This window comes from Ursus americanus, chromosome 8, assembly GCF_024610735.1.
Source record: "Ursus americanus isolate L20-20 chromosome 8, mUrsAme1.1.p, whole genome shotgun sequence".
NCBI lineage: Eukaryota > Metazoa > Chordata > Mammalia > Carnivora > Ursidae > Ursus > Ursus americanus.
This window is the reverse complement of record NC_142134.1, coordinates 25,404,345-25,431,958: the sequence shown is the minus strand read 5'-3', so window position 1 is coordinate 25,431,958 and position 27,614 is coordinate 25,404,345. Positions and strand designations below refer to the sequence as shown.

The 27,614-nt window shown below is 36.1% G+C and overlaps 1 protein-coding gene across 2 annotated transcripts in view; it reads left to right on the top strand.

The window, feature by feature from the left end:
* Positions 1 to 27,614, top strand: part of USO1 (USO1 vesicle transport factor) — an 87,569-nt gene that overhangs the window by 46,023 nt on the left and 13,932 nt on the right. Inside the window, exons 8-14 of one of the 2 annotated variants that reach the window (XM_045789693.2) lie at positions 1,858 to 1,978; positions 13,529 to 13,707; positions 17,302 to 17,442; positions 19,452 to 19,540; positions 20,087 to 20,241; positions 20,644 to 20,855; positions 22,292 to 22,312. In XM_045789693.2, the coding sequence (XP_045645649.1) occupies positions 1,858 to 1,978; positions 13,529 to 13,707; positions 17,302 to 17,442; positions 19,452 to 19,540; positions 20,087 to 20,241; positions 20,644 to 20,855; positions 22,292 to 22,312 (918 nt within the window). The remainder of the gene's footprint in view (positions 1 to 1,857; positions 1,979 to 13,528; positions 13,708 to 17,301; positions 17,443 to 19,451; positions 19,541 to 20,086; positions 20,242 to 20,643; positions 20,856 to 22,291; positions 22,313 to 27,614) is intronic. The other variant, XM_045789711.2, reaches the window with a different exon arrangement.

The window sequence follows — 27,614 nt, the reverse complement described above, 5'->3', positions numbered from 1 at the left end:
CTTTTACAGTTGGTTTTTTCAAATCGGGGTCCAGACAAGGTTCTCTTACTATTTGATTGTTCTGTCTGTTCCCTTATCTAAAGGGCTTGATTAGGTTTTGGTTCACATTTTTGCTAGGATATTTCCTAGATGATGCAGTGAACTGAATTTTGTAACACATGAGGAAACGTGTAATATCTGGCTGCGTCACTTTCAGTGGTCAGTGGATTTGACTTGGATCTCTCCGTTGTAAATTGTCTATCAACTTACCTCGGATTCATCAGTTACATCTGACCATCCATTAATGATCATTGTCTTAATCAGTTATTTTGTGAAGAGTTGCAAAATGATGATTTCTATAATTCTGTCATTATTTCACATTTATTAAGCTATAATCTTCTGCAAAGAACTTTACTCGTCAAGTAGTCTAATTTGTTACCCTGAAATATAGTTCATACATGAAAAGCAGAATAAATAAATAAATGCCTTTAATAACCAGTTTTTAAAGTAAGGACGTGGTGTCCACTTACTTTAAATGACTGGTGAGTATACTTTCATTCTTAATAGCATTTTAGTGGGTGTATTTGATTAGAGCAATGTATCTCTTTATAATCAGGAAAAATAAATGAACATGTGTTGAGAACTTAAAATATAAGTACTATATACATATAAACCTGGTAGCTTCCAGAGAAGTTATTTTATCTCCTTTACTTCAAATAAAAATCCTGTAACAAAGGTATTATTCTTGTTTTACGTATGGGTATACTGAGACTCAGAATTTATGTAATTTGCTTAAGATTGTACAACTAGTACGTAGGACAACCATTTCTAAAACCCACTTTATCTAACTCAGAGCTTTAGTGTTCTTTCTACTGTATTCCTTCCCCGGTTTGGTAGCATTTAAACCGGAGTTGGCAACACTAAGTGGGAGAATTTGACACCCAAAAATAACTGCTTTTGCCGTTCTCTCATCTCATTGTTGAGATTTGACCCGAGAATGAGTAGAGCAAGTCTAGTAAGGCCATGGGCTTTTTTTTTCTTTTCTTTTCTTTTCTTTTTTTAAGTCTTATGTGACTGCTTATCTACTCAATAAGCTAATTTGCCTTTTTAGGACTTTTGAACTACCCCTTTGCTATTCTTCCTTCTCTTAAGTAATACCTGCTTTTTTCCTAAAAAATACCATTTTTTATAGAAAATGCTATTTCAAGGAAATAGCAAATGGTATTGCTACAAAATACTTGTTATTTAATGGTGAAATAAACAGAAAAGAGTAACTGAGTTTTTCTTGAATGATAATGAAGAGGTTGCAGAATATAAACTAAATCCAGCTTAAAGGAGCTGAGAAAAACTAAGAATCAGAAACAAAGACTACTGTGAATTGTTTTATGCATCTTTTTCTATCGACTTAGAATCAAGTCTTGGGAATTTAGGGGCCAGATAATTACAGGAAAATAGGAACTTTGTCTGCCAGAATGTGATGATGTTGGCAGATTTATATTATTGAATTCACAGTTTCATACTATCGCTAGTGTGAAGCATATACAGAAGCATTCCTGAGACATATAATTATGCCCAGCTCTCTTAGGCCACAATTAAAGCTAAGTAATGATAGATGAATATGTAAGAATTGTTGTGTATTTACATGGTGCAGTGAAAAGATAATGGAATTAGGAGTTGGTAGACTCCTTGTCTAGGCTCCGTCCCTTTGAGATCTATAATCTTGGGGCGGCATATTGCTCTCCTTCTCTGTCCTTTTTTCCCCCATCTATAAAATGAAAGAGTTAAACTTGTGAAATTCCTGCACTTCTAAAATTCTGTGGTTTTTAAATGTCTTCTAAAAGTTGTTCTCTACTAAACATTATCTTTTTTTCTCCTAAGGGTGTGTTACTACTGCAGGCACTAACAAGAAGCAATGGAGCAATCCAGAAAATTGTTGCTTTTGAAAATGCTTTTGAGAGACTACTGGACATTATTACAGAAGAGGGGAACAGTGATGGAGGTACAGTATGAGGAGAGTGATTTGAAGAGATTCCTCACTAAATTGTTAACTTTTAGGGAATGTGATTAGAGGGAGAAATGAGGACTCATACTTGATATTCTTTCTTTCATTATGGTTTGTGGGTATGGATTTCTTTTTATTTATCCTATTTGATATTTGTTAGGCTTCTGGAATCTAGGTTGGTGTCTTAAATCATTTCCAGAAAACCTCAGCTATCTCTCTTCAAACACATTTTCTTCCATCTTTCTAAACTCAGAATCAATTCTCTGTCATCTGATTTGACTCTCACTTTATTTTACTTTCTCTTCTGTGTTTTCTGTCTTTTTGTCTTTCCAGGCATTATTCTGGTTTATTATTTCTGACCTGTTATCTATTTCATCAATTCTTTCTTCACCTACATTTTTTTTATTACTATTTTAAGTTTTTATTTAAATTCCAGTTAGTTAATATACAGTGTAATATTAGTTTCAGATGTGCAATGTAGTGATTCAGTACTTCCATACAACACCCAGTGCTCATCACAAGTGCCCTCCTTAATCCCACCACCTATTTAACCCATCCCCCTGCCCACCTTCCTTCTGGTAACCATCAGTTTGTTCTCTGTAGTTAAGAGTCTCTGGTTTGCCTCTCTCTTTTTTTTTCCCGTTCTCGTCTGTTTTGTTTCTTAAATTCCACATATGAGTGACATTATACGGTATTTGTCTTACTTTGACTTATTTTGTTTAGCATAATACTCTCTAGGTCCTTCCATGTCGTTGCAAATGGGAAGATTTCATTCTTTTTTGTGGCTGAGTGATAGTCCATTGTATATATACCACATCTAATTCCATTCATCAGTCAGTGGATACTTGGGCTGTTTCCATAGTTTGGCTATTGCAGATAATGCTGCTATAAACATTGGGGTGCATGTGTCCTTTTGAACTAGTATTTTTGTGTTCTTTGGGTAAACGCCTAGTAATGCAACTGCTGGATTATAGGGTAGTTCTATTTTTACCTTCTTGAGGAACTTACATACTGTTTTTCAGAGTGGCTCTACCAGCTTGCATTCCCTCCCACAGTGTAAGAGGGTTCCCCTTTCCCCCATCCTCTGACAGGTGTGTGGTGGTATCTCATCCTGGTTTTGATTTGTATTTCCCTGATGATGAGTGATGTTGAGCACCTCTTTTCATATGTCTGTTAGCCATCTGTGTGTCTTCTTTGGAAAAATACCTATTTATGTCTTCTATTTTTTAATTGGATTATTAATTTGGGGAGTATTGAGTTTTATAAGATAGTTCTTTATATATTTTGGATACAAATGCTTTACCAGATAAGTCATTTGCAAATATCCCATTCTGTAGGTTACCTTTTAGTTTTGTTGATTGTTTCCTTTGCTGTGCAAAAGCTTTTTATTTTAATGATATAGCAAAAGTAAGCTTGGGGTTCATCTTCACCTATATGTAATCTGTTGTTAAACATGTCTATTGAGAGATTTTTTTTCCCCCGTTTTTATTGAAACATAATTGACCTACAAGTTTAAGGTGTACAACATGATTTGACTTGATATTTGTGAAATATAAGTTTAGTCAACATACATCTATTGAATTTTTAATTTCTCTTTTCTTGGAAGTTCTGTTCGGTTCTTTAGAAAACTTGCTGTGTAATTTTTTATAATTTCCTTTTCTCTGCAGATATTTTTTTCTTTTCTTTATAATAAAGATTTATTTATTTACTAGAGAAAGAGAGAGCAAGGGGAGGGGCAGAGGGAGAGGGGGAGAGAAAAAAATCCCAAACTGACTCTGTGCTGAGCGGGGAGCCCAACAATGGGGCTCAATCCCACAACCCCGAGATCACCACCTGAGCCGAAACTAAGAGTCAGATGCCCAACCAACTGCACCACCCAAGTGTCCCTCCCTGCAGATATTTTCAACTTACTATTTATTTCTGCAAACACAAGAAACAATTATTTCATAGTCTGTGTCTGATAATACCAATTTTAAGTCTTCGTGGATCTGGAACTTTTGCTCCATTGGTTCTAATGCATTGTACAGTGTTTTCTTTGTGCATGGTTATCTTTGATTAGGTGTTATGTTTTACTTAACAGAAGAATTATTCATAGGAATTTGAAGCCTAGGATAGAGGTAATTTCTTTTAGAGAAAACATTGTAGTTTCTGCCAAGCCCTGGGAATGCAGTTTATCTGGGATTAACTTAATCCAGGTTTAGGGTTTGAGATTTCCTAGACCACTCAGGCAGTTCAAACCCAGGCACTAAGATCTGTGAGGACTACTTAACTTTTGGTTATTCTCACCCAGAGGATATAGCCCTTTGAAGTCCCAGCTTATTAGTGGAGAGTTTTCTGTTAGATTCCTTTCCCACCTTGTGTATGCTCTTGGCTTTGATTTATTTTCTCTCTGCCCTGTGAGTCTGTCAAAATGAAAGTTTTCAATTTTTTAAGATTGAGAAATGTACTCCTAGCCAAAAGTATCTATGCATGTTTACCTCACTAAGATAACCATTTTCCTATCAGTGTTAGCCTGCTAAACTAAACTCTTCATTGCTCCTGAGACTTTTTTGTTTTTTAATTCAATGTTTTTAGTTGTTTTTAATGAGAGGTTGATCCAAAAACCTAGCACTGGGGTTGGAAGAGAAAATTAGCTTATTTGCATTGATTGAACTGAGATCAGCAAGTTGAGTAGCATAGTTGACATTTGGCCATATTAATCAGGAGGGGAGGGCCAGCCTAGAGATAAAGATTTGCATGTCTGGAATATAGATGGCAGATGAAACAAAGTTAGATAAATGAGATAAAAGATAAAATGAGTCAGGGTGAGTAAGGAGTGAGAAGGGAAGTGCTAAAACAAAACTTAAGCAATACTAATAGTTAAGGGATGGTAGAGGAGCAACTATTGGTAAAAGAGACTGAGGGCTGAGAGGCAGGAGGAAAACCTCTGTAGAAGGGTCTGGGGAGTGGGTAGCATTGTTAGAAGCTGCTCAGGTGTCAGACAAGATAAGGCAGAAATACACCTTTGGGATTTAGGACATGAACATCATCGATGACCTTGGGGAGAGCAGTTGTGTATAGTGGTTGCCTCAGAATCTATTTTGCAGTGAGAGGAGCGAGTCAGAAGTGGGAAAATATAATAGTAGAGAAAACTCATTCAACGAATATGGAGAAGTTAGGGGAGAGAAGTAAATAGGAACTGGAGGTTGACAGGGAATGTTTTTTATCCTCTTAAATTTTTTGTTGACATATGAAATATTTCAAACATACAGAAAACAGTAAGAAATAGTGTAACAAATATTAGTGCATCTATCGTCCAATTCTATTAAATGTTTACAATTTGCTGTACATGTTTTAGATTTTTAAGAAAGAAAGCACAGTTAAGTCCATCGTATAACTGTTCTCTGTATAACTATAACAAAGTTAAGCCTTTGTAGAACTGTTACTCTCCCTTCCTTCCCTAAGATTACAGTATTTTGATTTTGTTTTCCCATTCAGTGAGTGTTTTTATACTTTTTAAAAAAGATTTATTTAGTTTAGAGAGAGAGTATGCATGAGTAGGTCAGAGGGAGAGGGGGAGAATCCCAAGCAGACTCTCCACTGAGCGTGGAGCCCAGTGTGAGGCTCAGTCTCACAACCCTGAGATCGTGGCCTGAGCCAAAATCAAGAGTTGGGCACTTACCCAACTGAGCCACCCAGATGCCCCTGTTTTTATACTTTTAACATGTATTTGTGTGATTCTACACACACACACACACACACACATATCATAATAAACCATATATAACATTATTTTGCATGTTCTCAAACTAGATAAAAAGCATCCTTCTGAATATAATTTTACAACTTGCTGTTTTTTTATCCATCCTTATGTTTTTGAGATTTATCCATGTTGATACATATTACTCTAGTTTATTCATTTTAAGTGCTATTTATTATTCAGTAGTATGAATATTCTATGATCTATTTTTTTTTTTAATTTTATTTATTTGAGAGACAGCACAAGCAGGGGGGAAGGGCAAAGGGAGAGGGAGAGGCAGATTCCCTGCTGAGCAGGGAGCTCAACTTAGGGCTACATCCCAGGATCCCAAGATCACAAACCAAGCTGAAGACAGAACGCTCAAGCCACCCAGGTGCCCCTATGATCTGTTTGTTTGTTTTTTTTTAATTGAGTTGACAATTAGGCTGTATCTATTTTTGGTAATATAAACTGTTATTGTGAATGGTCGTTATGCGTCTCCTTGTATATGAAGTTTCTCTACACTGTATACCTACAAATAGAATTACACTTTTTTCATCTTTACCGCATATTGCCAAATGGCTTTCTTAAGTGGCTTTATCAGTTTATGTATCTATCAGCAGTGTTTTCAGGTTTCTTTTTCTTCACATTTCTTCAATCCTTGCTTGCCAGTTTGATGGGTATCTCATTGAGATTTTCACTTTTCATTTCGTAAACTAATGAGATTAAGCATATTTTCGTGGGTGTTTATGCCATCTGATTTTGTTGATTTGTCTTTTACCCCTCTGAATTACCTGCTTGCGCTTTTAGTGTAAGATTGTTTTTCCTTTCCCAATTGATTACTGAGAGTTCTTTATGTATTCTGGATACTAATCCTTTGTTAATTTTTTTTTTTTAAAGATTTTATTTATTTATTTGACAGAGAGAGACAGCCAGCGCGAGAGGGAACACAAGCAGGGGGAGTGGGAGAGGAAGAAGCAGGCTCTTAGTGGAGAAGCCTGATGTGGGGCTCGAACCCAGAACGCTGGGATCACGCCCTGAGCCGAAGGCAGATGCTTAACCGCTGCGCTACCCAGGCGCCCCTAATCCTTTGTTAATTATACATGTTTCAATTATCTTTTTCTAGTCTATAGTGTTTCCATTAAAGTTTAAAATTTTAACATAGTCACATATATTGACTTTTTTTTAAGATTGTATTTTTAAAAATATTTATTTATTTGAGAGAGAGTGAGAGAGGGAGGGGCAGAGGGACAAGCAGACTCCCCACTGAGCACAGAGCCCAATGTGGGGCTCATTCCCCGGACCCTGAGATCATGACTTGAGCTGAAGTCAGATGCTTAACCCACTGAGCCACCCAGGCACCCTCATTTATTGGCTTTTTAAAAATAGTTTATGCTTTTGTGTCTTATTTTAAAAATTTCTCTCTACCTCAAGGTTGTAAAGAGTGTTTTCATCATTTTCTTCTACTAAAGGCTTTTCAGTTTTGTCTTCTACATTTAATTAATATGGGTTTTGCATTTGAATGATGGTGTGAGATTTGTAGTCAAACATCCATGTGTGTGAAGGTCTCTTTCTGAGTACTCTGTTCTGTTCCATTTGTCACACGCTGCACTAAAAACATACTTTTTAAATTACTAAACCTCATAATAATCTCTTATCTATTAGAATATAGGAAAAATCTTTTATATTGTTTGGTTCCCGGATCCAATTCCAGTGTTAGATACCAGCAGGGTATTTGAGAATTCAACTCAGTTCTGACACTGTCTATCCACAGATAGCATCAGATTCCATAGGTTGAGGGTTGAGTCCTACAAGACTGCCCTCCACCCTCCCCCTTCAGATGCCAATCACAAGCCCCAGGCTGTTACCTGTGCTTTTGACCTACTTCACAGAATTCAGAGAAACACATGTTTACCAGTTTATTAAAGAATATGAATCAACAGCCAGATGAGGAAATACACAGGGAGAGGTCCTAAACAAAGAAGCTTCTGTCCTTGCGAAGCTTGGGTCCCAGCTTAATGACACGTGGAAGCATTCTGGTTCCCCAAGTGTGGAGGCTCTCTGCAAAGGAGCAAAAAACTGTCCTCTTGGGTATTTATGGAATCTTCATTAAAAATTCATGATTGACTAAGTCATTGGCCATTAGCTGGTTCAGCCTCTAGCCTCTCCCTCCTTCCTGGAAGTGGGGAGAATTCCTGGGGGGGACTGAAAGTTCCAACCCTATAGTCACATGGTTGGTCCTCCTGGCAACCAGCACCCGCCTTTGGGTGGGGTCCCAAAATCACCTTCATTAATAGCAGGATACCCATTTCACCTTTATGGCTCTGAAGGGTTTTCAGAAACTGTGAATGAAGATCAAGTAGCTGAGAAATATATTTTGGTCATCTGAATGAATTCTGAAGCCCTCTTCTCAATTGTGTTAACACGCCTTTCCCTTTTGTTGTTTATTTGAATGAAATTTGTTTGCTAATCAAGTTTGTATATTAAAAATAAATATATGTATATATGTATTTTTTTTAAGTAACCTCTGAACCCAGTGCGGATCTCAGACTTAGAACCCCAAGATCAAGAGTCACATACTCTACTGATGAGCCAGCCAGGCCCCCCCCCCCGTTTGAATTTTGATTGGAAATATATTGGGTTTACAGATTAATTTAAGGAGAATTATCATCTTTGTGTATTGACTTTTCCCATTCATGAACCCAGGTCTATCTCTTAATTTATTCAGATTTTTTTTTTAGATCTTTGAGTCATGTTTTATAATGTTGAACAAAAGAGTGTTACACCTTTTTTTATTAGATTGATTCCTAGACATCTTACCGTTTTTGTTACCATATGAATGGGATCTTTTTCTGTTACATTCTCAAACTGGTCATTACTTGATTTTTCTATGTTGATTTTGTGTCCAACCACCTTATTAAACCATTAGTTCTAATTGGGCTTTCTGTGTAAACAATCCTATTTTCTACTTATAAAAGTGATCGTTTTTCTTCCTTTTTAATTCTGACACTTTTCTTTTTTGTCTTATTGTGCTAATTAGAATCTTTAATACAGAGTTGAATGTTGCTGACTTTCATGAGAATACTAAAGTTTGATTTTTGCTAAGAGTTTTTATCGTGAATGAATCTTCAATTTTAGTGGATTTTTTTCTATCTATGGAGATCATCAGATTATTCTTCTTCTTTAATCTATGAGGGTTTTTTCTTTAAAATGAGAGAGACTGCAACCAATATAAGCAGGTTGAGAAGAGGGAGGATATAGGAAGAGAGAGGATGATCAGTCAGTGATACATAATACCTAAAAAATGAGGAAGGAATGGAATCCAGAGTAGTAGGGGGTAGGAGTTGGTTTTTAAGATAGGAAAAGAAGCACATCTTCCATCATAATGGGGAAGGCACAGGTGGAGATGTAGGTCCTTTTTCAGAGCTGGTGGTAGGAAGTTGAATTGAAAATAGAGTCATATGCTAAAAGTGAAAGAGGAGGACACAGTTAAGAATTATGAAGAAGGTAAAAAGTCTTTTGGAGAATAGGAGAGCTAGTTGACTCTTGTAATTAGGAAGATTTCCAGGCAGGGATAAAAGCCTCATTGAGGGTTTTCACTGTGATTTTACAGCACTGCAGACTGCTTGATTAGGTGATTCTGTTTCCCCACTCCTTTCCAGTACTCAGCTGCCTAGGTGCTATAGAGGAAAAAAACCAAGCAGTTAATTTTTCACAGAATTATATGTTTTCCAAGAAGGTGCTATGAAAAGACACTAAGATGAGAGAACTTAGTTTATTATCTACAGAGTGAAGAAATGAAGATCTATATAATCTAAGTCAGATAGGGAAGAAAGGAAAGACAGAGGGGGTCCTAAAAAGGAAGAAAGAAGACTTGTTGATGGGTTGAAAGTCTCAGGGAAACCATAGAACAGATATGTTGAGAATACTTAGCGGGAAAGATGGGAGGTTTTTATAACGGAGTAAGAATTTTCTCTGAAGATGAGGCCAAGGAACTGAGAAGTCCAGGTATTAAATGGATTTTTTTGAAATCAAGAGTGACAGCAGGAAGTCGAGAAAGATGTTGAGCAAGATGCCAGCGATGCTTTCAGTGAACAGAGTAGTGACCACGGTGTTGTTACATAACTGCGATGAGGAGTGGTAAGAGATGGTATGGCAGATGGCCTGATCCTCAAGGAAACAGGAGATCTTATGAGAAGGCAGAGGAACTATGGTCTCTGGAAAGTACACTGGGCTGGGAGGATCATAGATTCCACATTCTGACCCTAAGGTACATGGGATTGAGAGCATGAACTGCCTGCACTTCAGAATGTTACAGGGTAAGGCAGCTTCTTTATTTTTTTTTTAAGATTTTATTTATTTATTTGATAGAGAGCACAAGCAGGGGGAGCGGCAGAGGGAGATGGAGAAGCAGGCTCCCTGATGAGCAGGGAGCCCACTGTGGGGCTTGATCCCAGGCCCTGAGATCATGACCTGAGCTGAAGGCAGATGCTTAACCGACTGAGCCACCCAGGCACCGAAGGCAGCTTCTTCAAAGAAAAATACATTTCAGGGCACTGGGTGGCTCAGTCAGTTAAGCATCTGCCTTTGGCTCAGGTCATGATCCTGGGGTCTTGGGATTGAGTCCTACATCGTGCTCCCTGCTCAGTGGGGAGTCTGCTTCTCCCCCTCTCTCTGCCCCTCCCCCTGCTTGTGTGAGCTCTCTCTCTCCAAAATAAATAAATAAATCTTAAAAAAAATAAAAAACATTTCATGAAGTGATTGAGGGTATAGTAGGTTTTATTAACCAGTATTTGGGAGTTTGAGGTAGCATGTTGAAAGAGTTTGAAAGGAGATAAAGCATTCTAAGATGAGAAAATGGAAGTGCATAGGTGATAGCGACGTATGTATTTTCAGAGATGACCAAGGAAAACAGAATTTTAAGGAAAGGTAGAATTAGCTAGTCTTTAGGATTGCTAAGATAAGTTCCAGTGACTCCTTGTAACTATTGCTGGCCTTCAAAGCTCTAGAATTCACTTTGCACAGTGGAGGGAAGGCCTGCCAGTTATTGTGAGGGCTTTGACATTCTGTTTCCTCCAGAGCCTTCAGATGGTCCTAATGGCAGATCTTATTTAATGGAGATTTCTGGTCCTGAATAAGAGACAGATTCAGTGGATCCTCCTTAGGAGGTGAGGATCCACATGGTTCAGCAGCATGAGGTAAGAAAGCCTCTAATTTGGAGAGATCAGGACTGGTTAAATCAGAGGTTTTTATATGCACCTTAAGCATTTTATTTCAAGTTAAATGTAGTAATTTTTTAAAAATACGCATTGATATACTGATCTTTTGAGTTAGGGCCAGAATCTTTTCTTCGAATAGGGGTCGACTGATTGGAGTTGAAGTTTTTCCATCATCTTTCTGCATCTTTCTTACATCACATCTACAATACATCATGTAGGATTTGCTTTTTGATTTCTTTGAAGTGCAAGATCTTTATGGGTTTTTACAATTACTTGTTTTTTAGACTTGCATTACTATGTATAACAACAGCTATTCTTAATGACTTGCTTTCATTGAGTTTTGCCAAAGACTTAGTTTTTATAAAAATAGCTCTGTTATGGGGCGCCTGGGTGGCACAGCGGTTAAGCGTCTGCCTTCTGCTCAGGGCGTGATCCCAGTGTTCTGGGATCGAGCCCCACATCAGGCTCCTCCGCTATGAGCCTGCTTCTTCCTCTCCCACTCCCCCTGCTTGTGTTCCCTCTCTCGCTGGCTGTCTCTATCTCTGTCGAATAAATAAATAAAATCTTAAAAAAAAAAAATAGCTCTGTTATTATATAGTCATTCGCTCATATCTATAGGGAATACATTCCAAGACCCCCAGTGGGTGCCTGAAATCATAGATAGTACCAAACCCTATATATACAGTGTTTTTTCCTATACATACATACCTATGATAAAGTTTAATTTATAAATTAGGCACAGTAAGAGATTAACAACAACTAATAATAAAATAGAACAATTGTAACAATATACTGTAATTAAAGTTGTATGAATGTGATTTTATTCTCTCTGTTTCTGAAAATATTGTGCTGTACTCACCTTGCTTCTCGTGATGATGTGAAATGATAAAATGTCTATGTGATGAGATGGAGTAAGTTGAATGACGCATTGTGACGTAGCATTAGGCTACTATTATTAACCTTCTGACACTAAATCAGGAGGAGGACCATCTGCTTCTGGACTGCACTTGATCACAGATAAGTGAGACCTCAGAAAATGAAACTGCAGATAAGGGGGGACTGTTATTTGGCAATTTATATAATAGTTAATTAATAACTAGTGCAATAGCATGGTTGATTTGTAAATTACAAAAGTAATTTTCTCTTAGATACCATACCAAAGGCATGATCCATGAAAGAAAAAGTCGATACATGGGACTTCGTTAACGTTAAAAATTTCTCTACAAAACACTGTTAAGCTGCTCTAAAAAATAAAGTCTTTTTTTTTTTTTAAGTTTTATTTATTTAAGTGATCTCTACACTCAACAAAGGTCTTGAACTCAAACGACCCTAAGATCAACAGTCGTATGCTCTTGCAACTGAGCCAGCCAGGTGCCCCCAAAATAAAGTCTGTTAATTAAAAAAAATAAAAAGAGCAACTGATTTTTGTAAACATAAAGCCCAACTAGTAGGAGTAAAAGTGTGTACCATACAGAGGAACCTACTAGCTGTGAACATCTAGTATCAATCATATTTTTAACAGAAGAAACACATCTTTAATCAAACTAGCACTTAGTAAAGTAGAGATCACTTGGCAAGCTTTAAGCCATGATAACAGTGTAAGCTGTAGTGCAGATGAAAGTACCCTGTAGAATAGTATGTTGTAAGCAGAGATAGGAATAAATGGAGAACAGGAACCAGGAAGGACAGGAAGCCTGAGGAGTGGCCAGAGATCTGTAAGGAAAATGAAGAGAGAGTAGTTAGTGTTTTAGAAACCAAGGGAAGAGGAAGTTTCAAGGCAGGACATCAAGACAATGATGTTAGGTGCTTCTTAGAGATTAAATAAGATGTGGTTGATTCATTCAACGGACATCTAATAGTGACCTGATATTTATAGATCTGATATCTTGTCTCTGTCTCTTACTCTGAGGACATAGAGTAAGTCCCTGTAGCCTAGGAGGGCATTCACATTCCTGTCTTTATGAATTATAATCTAGTGGAGAAGACAGATACTGCATAATAAAAGGAGCAGGCTTTTGTGAAAACATGTAGCTGGTGATACTAGCCTGGTCATCAGGTCTTGATGTTTAATCTGGGATCTGAAGAAAAAATATAAGTTTCAGAGGTGAGTGGGTAGTAGAACAGAGTGGTCAAGAGCTCAGTGGAGACCTGAGAAAGACCACACAACTTGTGGCCTGTGGTCATCAGGAGTCAGAGTAGGCTTTCTTCCTTGCCGTAGTGAAGAAATGCTGAGCTTGGAGATTTGTCTTTTTAAAAGTGTTTGGTGGAGGGGATCTGGGTGACTCAGTCAGTTAAGTGTCGGACTCTTGATTTCGGCTCAAGCTCGGTCATGATATCAGGGTCATGAGATTGAGCCCCCCCCTGGGGCTCTGAGCTCAGCATGGAGTGAAATCTGCTGGTCCCTCTCTCTCCCCCTTTGCTCCTCCCCTGCACACAGGCACGCATGTGCATGACTCTGTCTCTAAAATAAATAAAATCTTCAAAAAAAGAAAAAAAAAGATTCTCCCCCTCTTCCTTTGCCCCCCCTCCCCCTGCAAAAAGTGTTTGCGGATTGAATTTTCCTTCGGGTTTTATCAGCCTTAACACTTCCATTTTACATTCTTTTCCCAGGTATAGTAGTGGAAGATTGTCTGATTTTGCTCCAAAACTTGTTAAAAAACAACAATTCCAATCAAAATTTTTTTAAAGAAGGCTCATATATTCAACGTATGAAACCTTGGTTTCATGTTGGAGATGAAAATTCTGGCTGGTCTGCACAGAAAGTGACTAACCTGCACGTAATGCTACAGGTATACTGTAGTTAGACATAAATGTGATAAGAATTTTGACAATGTTCCTTTCAAAGAAAAGAAAATTGCTTGTGTTTGATAAATCTAGGATATTGAGCTGGTTTCACATGGGCTTGAAAAAAAACCTTTTAATATGAAGATTTGCAGTTATGCTCAGAGATCCTCGGCCATTAGCCTCCTCTCCCAACCCCCATTACATACACCCATCACTCAGCTTCAGTAATTGTTAACATCCGGCAATGTTGTTTCACCTTTTATTCCCCTTTCTTGCCCTGCTGGATTATTTTAAAGCAAATCCAAACATAGAATGTCCTGATGAGTTTTATACCCAGGGAATAATAAGAGTGTTCATTTGAATTTTTTAAATCTGCTTTCTTCAATTAAGGCTTTAATGTTCAGAATACTATGTTCAGCACATAAATTCATTCAGTAAACATTTACTGGGATCTAGGAACTGACTGCTAGGAAATGAATGATAATGTGCCTGCCCCCAAAGATTAATAAACTGTTTTAAATCTGATATGGGTTAAACCGACACATCACCTGTAATTTTATTTAGGCTTTACGGTGAAAGCTTAGTGGTGATGGATAGTAAAAGTGAAGACAGTAGGATCCCAAATGACTTCTGCATCAGAGAATTTATGAAATTCTTTGAAGTATTTTACTTACTTATTCCTTTATTATTCCTTCTCAATCCTCTAGTTTATACACTAGCCTCCCAACTTACTGACTCCCTGGTGATTCTTATGGGTCTTTGAATATCTCTGAATTGTGCCTGCCTTCCTGAAGTTGTTTTCCTCAAAACTAGATGGATAGTTTCTCTAGTAATTAGAGTCTGAATACTGCTGCATGCCCTGGGAATTGGCTGTGTAGGGTTGATTGATAATTAGGGTGACCAGATGCCCCATTTTGCCGGGATGGTATTATTTTGTAATTACTGTAACAGTGTCCTCTTTCACTTCTAAACTGTCCCGATTTAGATAATAAATTATAGTTACCCTATATAGAATATTCCTAAGAACGGTTAGGAAAATATTTAACGGGAGAACATGGATAGAATCTTTCTATTTTATACTCTCCCCTTCATCATTTCTATTTTCATGTGTCAGAATTACATATTTCAAGACTCTATTAGTTTTTCATACTTTCAAAATAGGATGCTAAGTAGTAAGCTTGCTATCTTTGCCCAACACCACTTTCTTAATAAAGGAAATTCCTCTAGAGAAGTACCTTTCAAAATGTGATTAGACAGAGTGAAGGGATCTGGTGATGTGCAAAAACATATATATATATCCTGCCAACCAGTGAAAATTTAAAGTATTGGAAGAGTCCGTTCGTGTTTTATAGTTTAGGGTACGATGTAAGGAATTATTTTTTAAGAAAGTGTCGCTGTTTAAAAAGTAAAGTACTATTTTACCCCCAAAAAAATGTGGACTAGAGTACTGAGTATCAGCAAAAAAATTCTAAGTACATAGTAAGTTGATTCTTCAAGTATTCTTGACTTACAGAAAGTGAATAAAATGTTGAAGATTGTAAACGTCTAAATAAAGAAGCTGAGTTTAATTTACTTTAATATCTTCTCCATCTCAAAAATTGAGTAGTTGATACATTTATGATTTTATAGGCCGCAGGTTATCGTCTGCTTTTCAGCCTGTTCCAGGGCTATTTCTTTATAGCCTTATGTAGGGTTGCTTGTACTTTCAGTTCTCTATTATGCACCAAATGAAAATGCATCAAAAATGGTGGTAAACGGTCCTATTTGGATAGATAACGTCCTAACTGGAATTATTCATCATTGCAGTTGAAATCATGATTGATATTAAAAATTCCGTAAGTTGAAATTAATGTGCTTAAGGATATTTTATTCAGATTTTACAGATTAAATTTGGGAGAAACATCTTTTCAAAAATTTTTTTAGTCATAAAACATTTTAATTTTGTCTTGAAATGATAGTGTTATGACTAGTCTGCCTCCTATTCCTACAGGCATGTATACCCTTGTAGACCATTTTTTGGACAGATACTGCCAGCAACTCTCAGGAAGCTCATTACCTTATGAGAGAATCCTTTTCATTTTTGGGTAATTCTAGTTATTAAAAACTTAATCCATATAATGAGGCAAAGTCTGCCTTGATACAACTTCTACAAACTCCCCCTTTGTTTTGCTCTCTGGGAAAATACAAGTCCATTCCTTATAGTATTTTACATATTTGAATGTTGTTATTAAGTCTTCTCTTATTTTCTTATCCTTATATTAAGTAGTCCCTCCTTCTTCAATCACCTTTTCCTACTTCTCTGCCATCTAGAGAATTGATAATTGCTTTTTCTTTTTTTACATCATCAATAAAGATACCCAACTGCTATTAGATTATATTAAGTAATTATTGTTGATTTTGTTAGGTACAGTAATGGCATGATGATTATGTTTTTTAAAATCTTTTTTAGTTAGAGATGCATATAGAAATATTTATGGGAGAAAAGACATCTAGCTTGGTATTTGCTTTAAGTATATATATATATATGTATTCATGTAAGGGTAAGAGGGGAATAAATTAAAAAAACAAAAGCCATGGAGGCCTAACTGGAAAGGTCGAAGGATTTAAACCAATAGGTAATCCTAAAGCCTCTCTCTAGTGACATCAGTGTATTAATCAACCCTCTTTTTTTTTTTTAAGATTTTATTTAATTATTGGAGAGAGAGAGAGAGCGTGAGCTGGGGAGGGCCGGGGGAGAGGGAGTGGCAGACTCCCTGTTGAGCAGGGAGCCCAACTTGGGGCTCAATCCCAGGACCCTAGGATCGTGACCTGAGCCAAAGGCAGACGTCCAACCAACTGAGCTACCCAGGCACCCTTAATCAACCCTCTTAATAAAGTATTATCATAACTTTCCCATTTGATCTTAATATATAAGGCTTTGCACACACATAGACCCATGAGTCTAGTTTTAAAATACAAGATATATATACAATTATTTTGAAGATTTAACTGTGCTGAACATGTTTGGGATGACATTTTTTATGTTTCTCAGATTTCATGTTCAAGTTCAAACTGATCATAGAGCCATAGGATTTAATTAGCATTAACAATCAATGGGGCCAACTCCTTCCCTAATGCATAAATCTTACCATGTCTTCAGTTGTTAGTTTTAGTCTCTCTTTAAGTATCTCCAGTTGAAGGGGAATTTATCACACCTCAAGCCACTCCGTTTTCAGATCTACTCTATAATTAGGTAGTTCACCTTTACTTTGATAAGAAATATACCACCCTGCTACTCATTCATTCATTCGTTCATTTATTGAATATAAACTATGTTATAAATACTGGGCTCGTTCTTCGGAATACAAAAATGACTGAGGCAGTCTGTGCTCTGGGAGTTCACAATCACCTGAAGGAGACAAAGCAGAGTAAATGGCATAACGTACTGTGCACTGTTACAGAACTGTTGTTGCCATGAGAGCCTGGAGGGAAGAGCACCTAGATCTGGCTGAGGAGGTGAGGGAAGCCTTCGCATAGGTATTCTTGCTCATACAGGTGATGTCCCTCAAGACTTTTTAAATCTTTAAAAGACACATTTTGTTTTCTCTTTTCTTCCACAGCTTGTTCGTGTACTGGTGTCTCCCACCAACCCTCCAGGTGCTACCAGTAGCTGCCAGAAAGCGATGTTCCAGTGCGGCTTACTGCAGCAGCTGTGCACCATCCTCATGGCCACCGGAGTTCCTGCGGATATCCTGACTGAGGTAAACCGCACGGAGGCAGGGCTGCTCGGTGGAAGTTGAAATCGGGAATCCTAAGAATTAGATGTCAGCTAAAGGAAAAACAGTAAAAGTTAGCCACTTTTATATGTTAAATTCCTTATTGATCCTACTAAAATGTAATTAGCATAATGATGACAGTATTAAGCCCCGAAGGTATACTCATTCCTCAAGTTTAATAGTATATAAATAATGTTAAAGCTTACAAGATTTCTCATTAAATTTATTGTATTCAACAGGAGTGCACAGTATGATTTATGTTTTTAATTTTGAGAACCGTATGACTTAGTCAAGTAAGACTTGAGATTTGAGTAGTCTTACATATTCCTAGAATTGTAAAATCTTTTTCCCTGATGTTTGGCATTTTTTGTTTCCTACCTGTTAAGAAAAGGAAATGAGTTTGAAGAAAAGAAAGGTTGAGTTTATTTAAACTATTTTTAAATTTTTCTCAAATTAACACATGCACATTAAAAGAACAGATGATAATAAAAGTTCTATAACAAAAACCACTATCTTTAGCCTCACTCCTTCCTCACTTAAGTCTTGCTTCTCCTTTGTGTAATCCTCTCACTTTACTTCCGTCAGTAATTTGTGTTTAAATCAGTAATCAGGGTTTATAATTTTATGACTATATAAATACTGTTCCCTGCTAAGCCAGGCCCCTAATATATATATATATATATATATATATATATATATATATATATATATATATATATATATATTTTTTTTTTTTTTTTTTTTTTTTAAGCGGTAGTAGTTTAAGTGAAGATACAGAAAAATCTCTCAAGAGTGAGAGGGGTCCCAATAGGGTTGCCCATAATATCCTTTTTTAAGTATCCCTTTTTCTTTTCTGAGTTGTAGTAGTGTTCTTTTTTCATCTTACTGATTTTCTGTGTGCCTGCATATTAGTGCTACCACATGCTTAACTAACATCATTTCCATCCCAGGCATTTTTCTTTCTGGAAGCCTTCTGTCCTCCTGCTCCAATATGGGCTGGTTATTGTCTCCTTCTGTGTACATCTTTTGTCCTGGTACTTTCACCAGCCCCTTAGAATCTCCTTTTACTTCTCTCTTGGCTTAAATCCCTTAGCTAGCAGGCCATGTCTTTACCCCCTCAACTTTTTGGCTCATTATCTTAGTTTACTTAACTTCCTGAAAAAGGTAAATGGCAAGAGAACTTGTTTTTAGTTCTTTGATGTCATTTCTCTTATTTTCAGAGTTACTCTAATGTTTGGCTAGGTATGGATTCAGAGTTGAGAATCATAACACTCAGCTTTCAGAATAATTATTTCAGTGCTGCTGTTAAAAAATCTGAAGCCATTTTTAATCTTAATCCGTTTTATGTAATATTTTTTTTCTCTAGAAACTTTTGGGATCTTTTCTTTCTCGTTTCCTGAAATATCCTGATGATATGCATTACTACAGACTCTTTTTTTCCCCCTCCCCAATTATTTTTGGCACTCACTGGGCCCTTTCAAGCTGTAGACAGGTGTCCTTCAGTTCTGAGAATGTTTTTCATATTTCTTGATAATTTTTTTTATGTTCTGTGTCTGCAACTCCATTAAAAGATTGTTGGACTTTCTGTGAACCTAGTTATCTTTTTATTCTATTTTCTTGGAGGTTTTTTCAATTTCATCCTTAAATTGAAATTTTAATTTGTTATATTTTAAATTTGTCCTCTGATTTTATCCTAAAGCATCCTTGTTTTGTTGAAATAGATTCTGTCTCTTAGAGAGTACTATTAATTTTAGTTTTTTGATATTTTAAAAGCTTGTAGTCAGGTGTTATTTCTAATTAGAGGCCTGCATTTAATGTTTTAGAATGTTATTTCAAAAAAGTGTTAGATTATAATGCCTTCACTGCTTTTTTTGGTGTCTGAATTTTGGCATTTAAAAGCAAAACAGAAGGATATAACATTTTCTTCTTTTGAAAACAGGTTTTCTTCCTTGACTTTCTCTCTCTCTAAATGTTTATTTTTCCCCCCTTAATAGACAATTAATACTGTATCAGAAGTTATTCGAGGCTACCAAGTAAACCAAGACTACTTTGCTTCTGTAAATGCACCTTCAAACCCACCAAGGTAGGAAAAGGGAAATCTTGCGATTCCTCTGAGGAAGTCAAAACTTACTTTGGGTTTTTCACGTATCTCGTATATACATCTTATTCTCTTAAGAAGTTCAACTCTATGTTTTGAAACTAGACATTATCTGACGAGATAAACATGTTGCTATTTTATTTTATTTTTTTAATATTTTTTTATTATGTTAGTCACCATACAGTATATCCCTGGTTTTTGATGTAAAGTTCGATGATTCATTAGTTGCGCATAACACCCAGTGCACCATGCAATACGTGCCCTCCTTACTACCCATCACCGGCCTAACCCTAACATGTTGCTATTTTGAAAGAATTTGTGGTCCTTAGAGCTTAGGTACCTCCTCTTCTGTGCCTTAAGCAAACAGATCACTTGTCTCCGCTGCAGGATGGTTCCTGTGAAATGGAGATAGAAACAGTAACTTGCTGGCCTTCTGGTTATGGTTCTTCAGTCAGCAGCAATGGCTGGTTATTGATTCGTGTACTTGGGTTGCAATGTTTCTTTTTGTTCTTTTCTTTTTAAACGCAACAGACCGGCAATTGTAGTTCTTCTCATGTCCATGGTCAATGAAAGGCAACCGTTTGTACTGCGCTGTGCTGTTCTCTACTGTTTCCAGTGTTTCTTATATAAAAACCAGAAAGGACAAGGAGAAATTGTGTCAACGCTTCTACCTTCCACTATTGATGGTAAATAGTTTTGTTCTAATTTCTGTTTTGAAACGTAAATAGTCTCTCAAGCTTTTAATAGTAAAATATATCCTAAATGATAAAGGACACTGGATGTAGTGGAATATTTAAAGTACGGCATTTCCTTGAATTTGCTTTAGAAAGACAGTTTTTAATTAAGATAGTAATTTTCTGGAATATCATCTCATCAATTTGATGCCTAAAAGGTTCTAATATTTCTTTGTCCTGCTACCCTTCTTCCAAGGTCTTTTTTCATCACCTTTCATTTTTGAAAAGCAGGCTTTTACAAATGTAACTTAATACTGCTAATTAACAAATTTTAAAATAGTATTTCATACTATTTATGTGTGTGTGTAAAACAACATTTAATTTTTTATTATCATCTCCCTGCCATCTTTGTAGCAACAGGTAACTCAGTCTCAGCTGGTCAGTTACTATGCGGAGGTTTATTTTCTACCGATTCACTTTCAAACTGGTGTGCTGCTGTGGCCCTTGCCCATGCTTTGCAAGAAAACGCTACCCAAAAAGAACAGTTGCTCAGGGTTCAACTTGCTACGAGTATCGGCAACCCTCCGGTCTCTTTATTACAGCAGTGCACCAACATCCTTTCACAGGTAATGTGGCGAGTAGAACTCTCTAAGGGGGGAAAAGTCTCAGCTATACATTTTTATGTCAGTGATACAAGGATATAAGGACATCCTTAGTAGATGCAGATGAAAAAGGAAAGAGGTACGGACTTATTTGCTCATTGGCTCATTGTAACCAGCAATAGTTTGTGGAGAGAAAGCAATCAATATTCTTACATGAATGGTTTTGCCAAATAGTTACTAAGATCTGCTTCATGATAGAAACACATATTCTGGACAGAAAGGTGTTTTGTTTTTCTTTCTGTTTCCTTTTACATCATCCACTGTGTTCCTGCATGTCCTTTTCTTCTTCTACTCCGTGGCCAAATTTGGGTCAGTTTATAAGAGGGCATAGAACAAAGTGGTTCATAGCTCTGTGCATTCCTCTTTCTCTTCCCAAACTAATCGATCTCCCTTTCAGAAAACAAAAGTAGAATACCAGTCCATCACTTATATAACCATCGTGCTTGATGTTTATGAGCTCTCAAATCATCAAAACCCTACGGCACATAATTTAGCCAGTAAGTAGAGAAAAACGTAACTATCTGCATTCCTCTAGCCCCCTATCGAGAACAGCAGAGCTTCACTGAAGTGTGATGCAAAGGTATTTAGGAATGCCACTTACTCTTGGATGATTTCCCCCCCACACCAGCCTTGCTGTTGAATAGTTCAGGATCGCTCTTTAGCAAAACTACAGTCACCAACATTCAGAATCACTCAGGGTAAAAAATACATTTAAGTCTAAAACTCTGCTTTCCTCTGGAATTTTCCAGTTTCACTGCCTCCCTCCCTGTGATAAGGTCCTGAGTCCTTCTTAATTTTTAATCTTGTCACACTCGCTGAATTGTTTTATTGTGAGCTTTTAAAGAGATATCAGTGTCATCCACAGGAAGCTATAAATTAAAGGTGAAGAATTATGAAGAATTAACTATGGTAAAAAGGGGGTTGTACACTCCCTTTGTTGTTTAAAATCTGTTTACTTAGATTGAAAGCTTATTTTGTCTTTGATTTATCATTTATTTCTTAGTGACTTGAAAAAACTACCCCCAAATATTCATATCCTTATGTATTTAATACTTGTCATTCTCATGTTGCTGTCTGTTGAAAACAGCTTCTCTTAAGCCAAATAGCGATTAACTGACCACCGCCACCAGAGAGTTTGCTCTAACATTGTCTTCACAATTAATGCATAATGAGAAATTCTCAAGATAGTGGTGTCTTCCCACTCTGAGTCATCATAGTGCTATAAAATGATCCTTTCTCCCCCAAAATGTGGATGCATTGTTACGTAATAAAAGATTAGAACTGTCCTGTTCCAAATTATTGGTGTGGGTTTGTAGAGACCATCTGTGAGGGATTTTTCTACTTTTAAATTTTTCTAAAGCAGTAATATTTATGAGTAATTTGTAATGTATAATTTGCAGGGTGATAAGATCGACAGACGGGTATGTATTGCTTGTTTAAGCTTAGGCATTTCCCTCTTACAACAAGGCTTTTCTTTGTCTTGGGTTTTGCTGATGGTTTTTTTTAACTGCTTGTTTGAAGTTGTATTCTACTCACACCTTCATGTGTCAGCAAGTTTCTCTCTGTCAAAAGTGGCTCTCCGGTTTTTCTCCGGGGGTGTTTTCTCCGTGTAGTGGTGTCACTAAGAACTGTGGGAAGGATGCTGAGGCTCTACTTGTGCTTCCTTTGGGTATGCTTGCACTTTCTGGAATTCCTTGGTTTGGGTTTTTTTGGTGTTTTTTTTGTGTTTCTTCACCCAAGCTTGTTTCTTTATTTCCCCCTGAAGCCATTTCTAAGCTAGTAAAATTTAGGGTAAAGAATTTTGTCTTTAGCTAGTCAGCACATGAAAGAATGCGATGACTTTTATATTACTTAGATTATTGAAAATGTGCAATAGTAAGTATAATTTTGTAATTTGAAAGATTTTTGAATTAAATATTATGGGTAAATCTGTCTATAATCCATATGGTAGTTAACCATTGGGGGTTAGTTTTTGATGTGTGTGGGGGAGTGTGATTTCTGTTTGGTTTTGATTTGTGTGTGTGTGTGTGGAGTGTTTGGCAAAAAAGGAGTGTACCTTAATATTTACATTTGGTCATATGTTCAGTTGTCCAGTGTTGATAGTGATAAACTGAAGTCCTGTTAGGAATTGTATCTTTGTGTAGGAGCATGATTTAACACCTGTTAATAACACACACAGACATACTTTGCAGCTTTAGCTTCCAGAATTTTTTATATTAGGTATTTTGAAAGTATACATGTCAGTGATTTAGAAGTGAATTTTTTGGAGGTATAACTTATACACAGTAAAATGTACAGACTTTAAGTATTCAATCAGATGATTTTTGATACCTTTGTAACCACCACCCAGAATAAGATGTAGAACATTTTCAAAATGTCAGAAAGTTCCAGCATGCCCCTTTCCTATTAATTCTCTATTCCCAGAGGCCACTGCTAGAAAGTGAATCTAATCATAATACTCTAGAACCTCATTGTAAGACTTGGAAGAGTAGAAGTTTAAAATGTTAGCTTTTTGCATTTTTATGAACAATGTAAAATACTAAACTTGAAATCTAGGAAGTAGGAATAAGAGGGACTTTTATTTAGAAAATAATAAGGAAAACGTAATAGTCTTTGTTAAAGGTAAGATGATTCAGCTTCGTTTATTTTGTTTGTGATTCTCTTCCATCCTGTAAAATTCTGTGATTTCTAGTAACTAAACCTGCAGAATGCTCTGAAATTATAATTTCAGCATCCATTTATTTTTCCAACTCTCAGTGGTCTTGGGGGCTGAAAAGAGATACATACTTTTCTTGACTTGAACCTGTAAACAATCATACAAACAAATATAAACATATAAACAAAATGAGTAGTTTTATGAAATTATTCTAGAAAGTGAAATGTGGCTTTATATAATATATAGAGAGAGCTGGTCTAGGTATTTATCTTATAAAGAATCCATCAGAAGATCAGTACCATGGCACAGAATGTTTTGATAGCCTTTAAGGTCTAATTTCTAATTTTATTTTTTGGAGGATAGAGTAACTTGATCAGGATTTTGTTGGATTGATCTTACTGACAGTTTGTAATTGTACACTGGAAAAATACTATAGCATTTTTGTACCTATTAATAGTTTATTTTCATTTCATTTTGGAAAATTAAAAAAAATAAAAACTAGAAAGTAGTAATTCTACTACCCAAAGTAACTGTTGGTTAAACTTTTTTTTTTTTTTTTTTAAGTAGGCTCCACACCCAATGTGGAGCTTGAACTCATGACCCTGAGATCAAGAGTCACATGCTCTACAGACAGAGCCAGTCAGGCACCCCCAGTCTTTTTTTTACTATACTGTTTATTTATATAGGAGTGGTTATACATTAGATTCCATTTTGTATTCTGCATCTTTTCTTACAAATATTTTCCATGTTATTAAACACTAAATAAACATCAATTTATATGATTGCATAATATTTCACCAGATAGATATAACATTGGTTAGTTAACCATTTCCTTATTTTTGGACATTTAATTATCTTCCATTTTCTTTATTATAAATCATGGTTTATGAACATCAGGATAATATAGTCTGCACAAAAGAGCATTATTACACAGTCCTCACTTTTCATGTTTCCGATATGCATGACTTTCTATTAATGTAGCAAAGCAAGGACCACCTGTATTTTACTAAAGTTTAAAAAAAAATCTCAATAAAGCTCAAACTTTATTCTGCCATCTGTTTTAAATTTGGGGCATTAGTCCTCCTTTTAATAGGTAGAGACCAAAGAATTGCATAACTAGACGGGGTGATTCAGAATTTATAGCACTCGTAGAACACTTATTTGTGTACCATGTGCTGTTCTAAGTTCTTAACACGTATTAACCCATTTAATCCACTCCACAGCTCAATGAAATAGGTATTGACTATTTCCCCTATTGAAGGATAATGATAAGGTTTCATGCTCTGAAGTTTTAGAACCAGGATACAAATCCTGGTATGTAGAGCCTATCCTTTTAACGTCTGTGTTTGAGATTACTTAATCCAAAGGCCTCTGTTTAACTAAATGAGGGAACTGGGGCCCATATAACATATTGAACTGTACAAGTAGGGCAGTAGAAGATTTGGTTCTTCCAATTCCCAGCCAAATATTTTAACTGATACCATACTGCCACTCTTAGAATTCAATTCAATCTTTAAAAATATGTGTACCTACTTTAAAATATATATGTATATACATGATTCCAAAATCAAAATGATATAAAAAGTACACAGTAAGAAGTGTTGGCCCCACCCACCCCTGTCCTGATTCCCTGCCTCCTATTATTTGTTTCTTCTATTGTCTTCAGGTGCTTTTTATGCCTAGCCACTGGGTTTTTTTTCCCCTAACTAATACCATTTTGAACCATTAGCAAAATCAAATAAGATTGCAGTGGGTTAGATTATGTAATTCCCCACAACCTCACCAACAATGTGTTATCAAACTTGTATTTTTGCCAGTCTGTTGCGAGGTAAAAAATGTTATCTTAGTGAGTTTTAATTTGCATTTCTCTTTCCAAAAGTTTGAATAGCTTTCTATATGTTTATACACCATTTAAAGCTTTTCTGTGAACTTTCATTTCTTACAGTTCATATCGTCTGCCCATTTTTCTATTGGGTTGTTAAATCATTTCTAATTTTATAGGAACTCATTTTGTATTAACCCTTATCTGTGATAAGTTACAAATATATTTTGCCTGATATGTCATTTGTTTTTTGACCTTGGTGTTTTATTTTGGATTTTTTTTTTTTTTTGTATCAGACTTTTATCGCTTCTACATTTTATATCATACTTAGAAAGGCCTTCCCTACTTCAGGATTTTAAGAAACTTGCCCATATTTTTGTCTCATGCTTTCTGGTTTCATTTTTTGCATTTATTTAAATCTTTGTTCCATTTTCCTTGATGAACTATATGAGTTATGGATCCTCTGACCTATTTTAGATATCTAGCTAGTTGTCCCAACATTTTGTAAGTCCTCCTGTATCCCACTAATGTGTATATGCTATCTTTCTCATACACTGAATTCCCATTCATAGACGAATCATTTCTGGACTTTCTGTTCTATCCCTTGATTCCTGTCTGTTTATGACGTGGTACCACCTCATTGCTCTTTTTCTTCTCTATTTTTATTTTTTTATTTTTTATTTTTTTACAGTTTAGTTATTCTTACTCTTCTTGCTCATTTAATTTTCCATATGAACTTGAGAACCAGGTTGTTTTGGCAGGGAGAAGAAAAACCTTTTGGTATTTTTATTTGGATTACATAAATTTTACAGATTAATGTAGCATTAATATCTTCATGATTTTGAGTTTTTCTAAGGACAAGGTGTCTTTCTACTGATTTAGGTCTACTTTTGTGCCCTTTAGGAGTGTTTTTAAATTTTCCTCATTTAGGTTTTTTTTTTTTTTTTAAGGTTTATTCATTTACTTTAGAGAGAGAGAGAACAGGGTGGGAGGGCACACAGGGAGAGAGAGAATCTTGAAGCAGACTCCCTGCTGACCCCTGAGCCCAGATGGGGTGGGCAGGGCTCAATCCCAGGACCCTGAGATCATGACCTGAGCTGAAATCAAGAGTCTGCCACTTAACCTTCATCAGCTGAGCCACACAGGTCCCCCAACCTCGTTTAGGTGTTACACAGTTTGGGTTAGGCTCATTCCTGAGTACTTTATCTTCTTTTGTTGCCATAGTTTAAGTGGGGTGTTGCATTCTATCTTGATTCTAACTAGTTTTGTTTAACTTTGCTGTTCTTACCCTTCAGTTAGACCCCAAAGGGTATACTTCTAGAAGATCCATATTTACATCTAGTTACATTTTTGTTTATTCAGACACCAGCCAGTGATTTGATAGGATGCCCTGTATATACAATGTAGGTATTTTTGGTACTTGCAGATGGTATTCCAAGGAATAGTAAATTTTTTATATATAACTAGGGGAAATCAATGGAATATTTGCATTTATTTACTTGAGTAATTAGTTGAAAGTTCTCTGTGGCACATAGTCAATTGAGAATACCTATTTTTTAACTTTCAAATCTACTTGGGTAACATGAAGATACACCATGGGCATAGTAATGACATAGAGGCAAGGAAAAAGTAAGACTAATGCATCATGTAAAAGCTAATGCTTATTTGGCAGATCATTTTGAAGAAGTCCAGTTTGAATTTGTTTAAATATGAAATATACTTGAAAGTATATTATAGAAAGGCCAAGATACTGACCTCAAGGTTCATGAAATTGGAACAGTCTTGAGTGATTTTTCAAAACACAGTGATGGTTACTTTAAATCTATTCTTTGTCTGGCTTTGAATAATTGTATTTTGGATATTTTTCTGAAATTACCCCCAAAGTAATCCATTACTGTGCTAAATTTCATTTATTTGTTTCAAACAACTTTTGTTCTCTTAAACAAAAAATAGGTTATATAATGTAATATGGGCAGTGGCAATATTATGAGGTAAGAGACGATCCCACATAGGAGATACAAATGTGTTTATTAAAAGTTAGGAAAGTGTCATTTTGATGGATGTGCTAGTTTTCAATATTGTTTAACTATAGTTGTCAGTGGTATGGTTAGTGGTTTGGGGCAGTTAGCTAATTTAAATAAATCTTTTTCTTCATTATGTTTGTGATTCTCATTATCTGGCATGCTGTCAGTGAGTTTGCAACATGGTTTATTTATTATTCTTGTTAGGGAATATATTCTCTAAT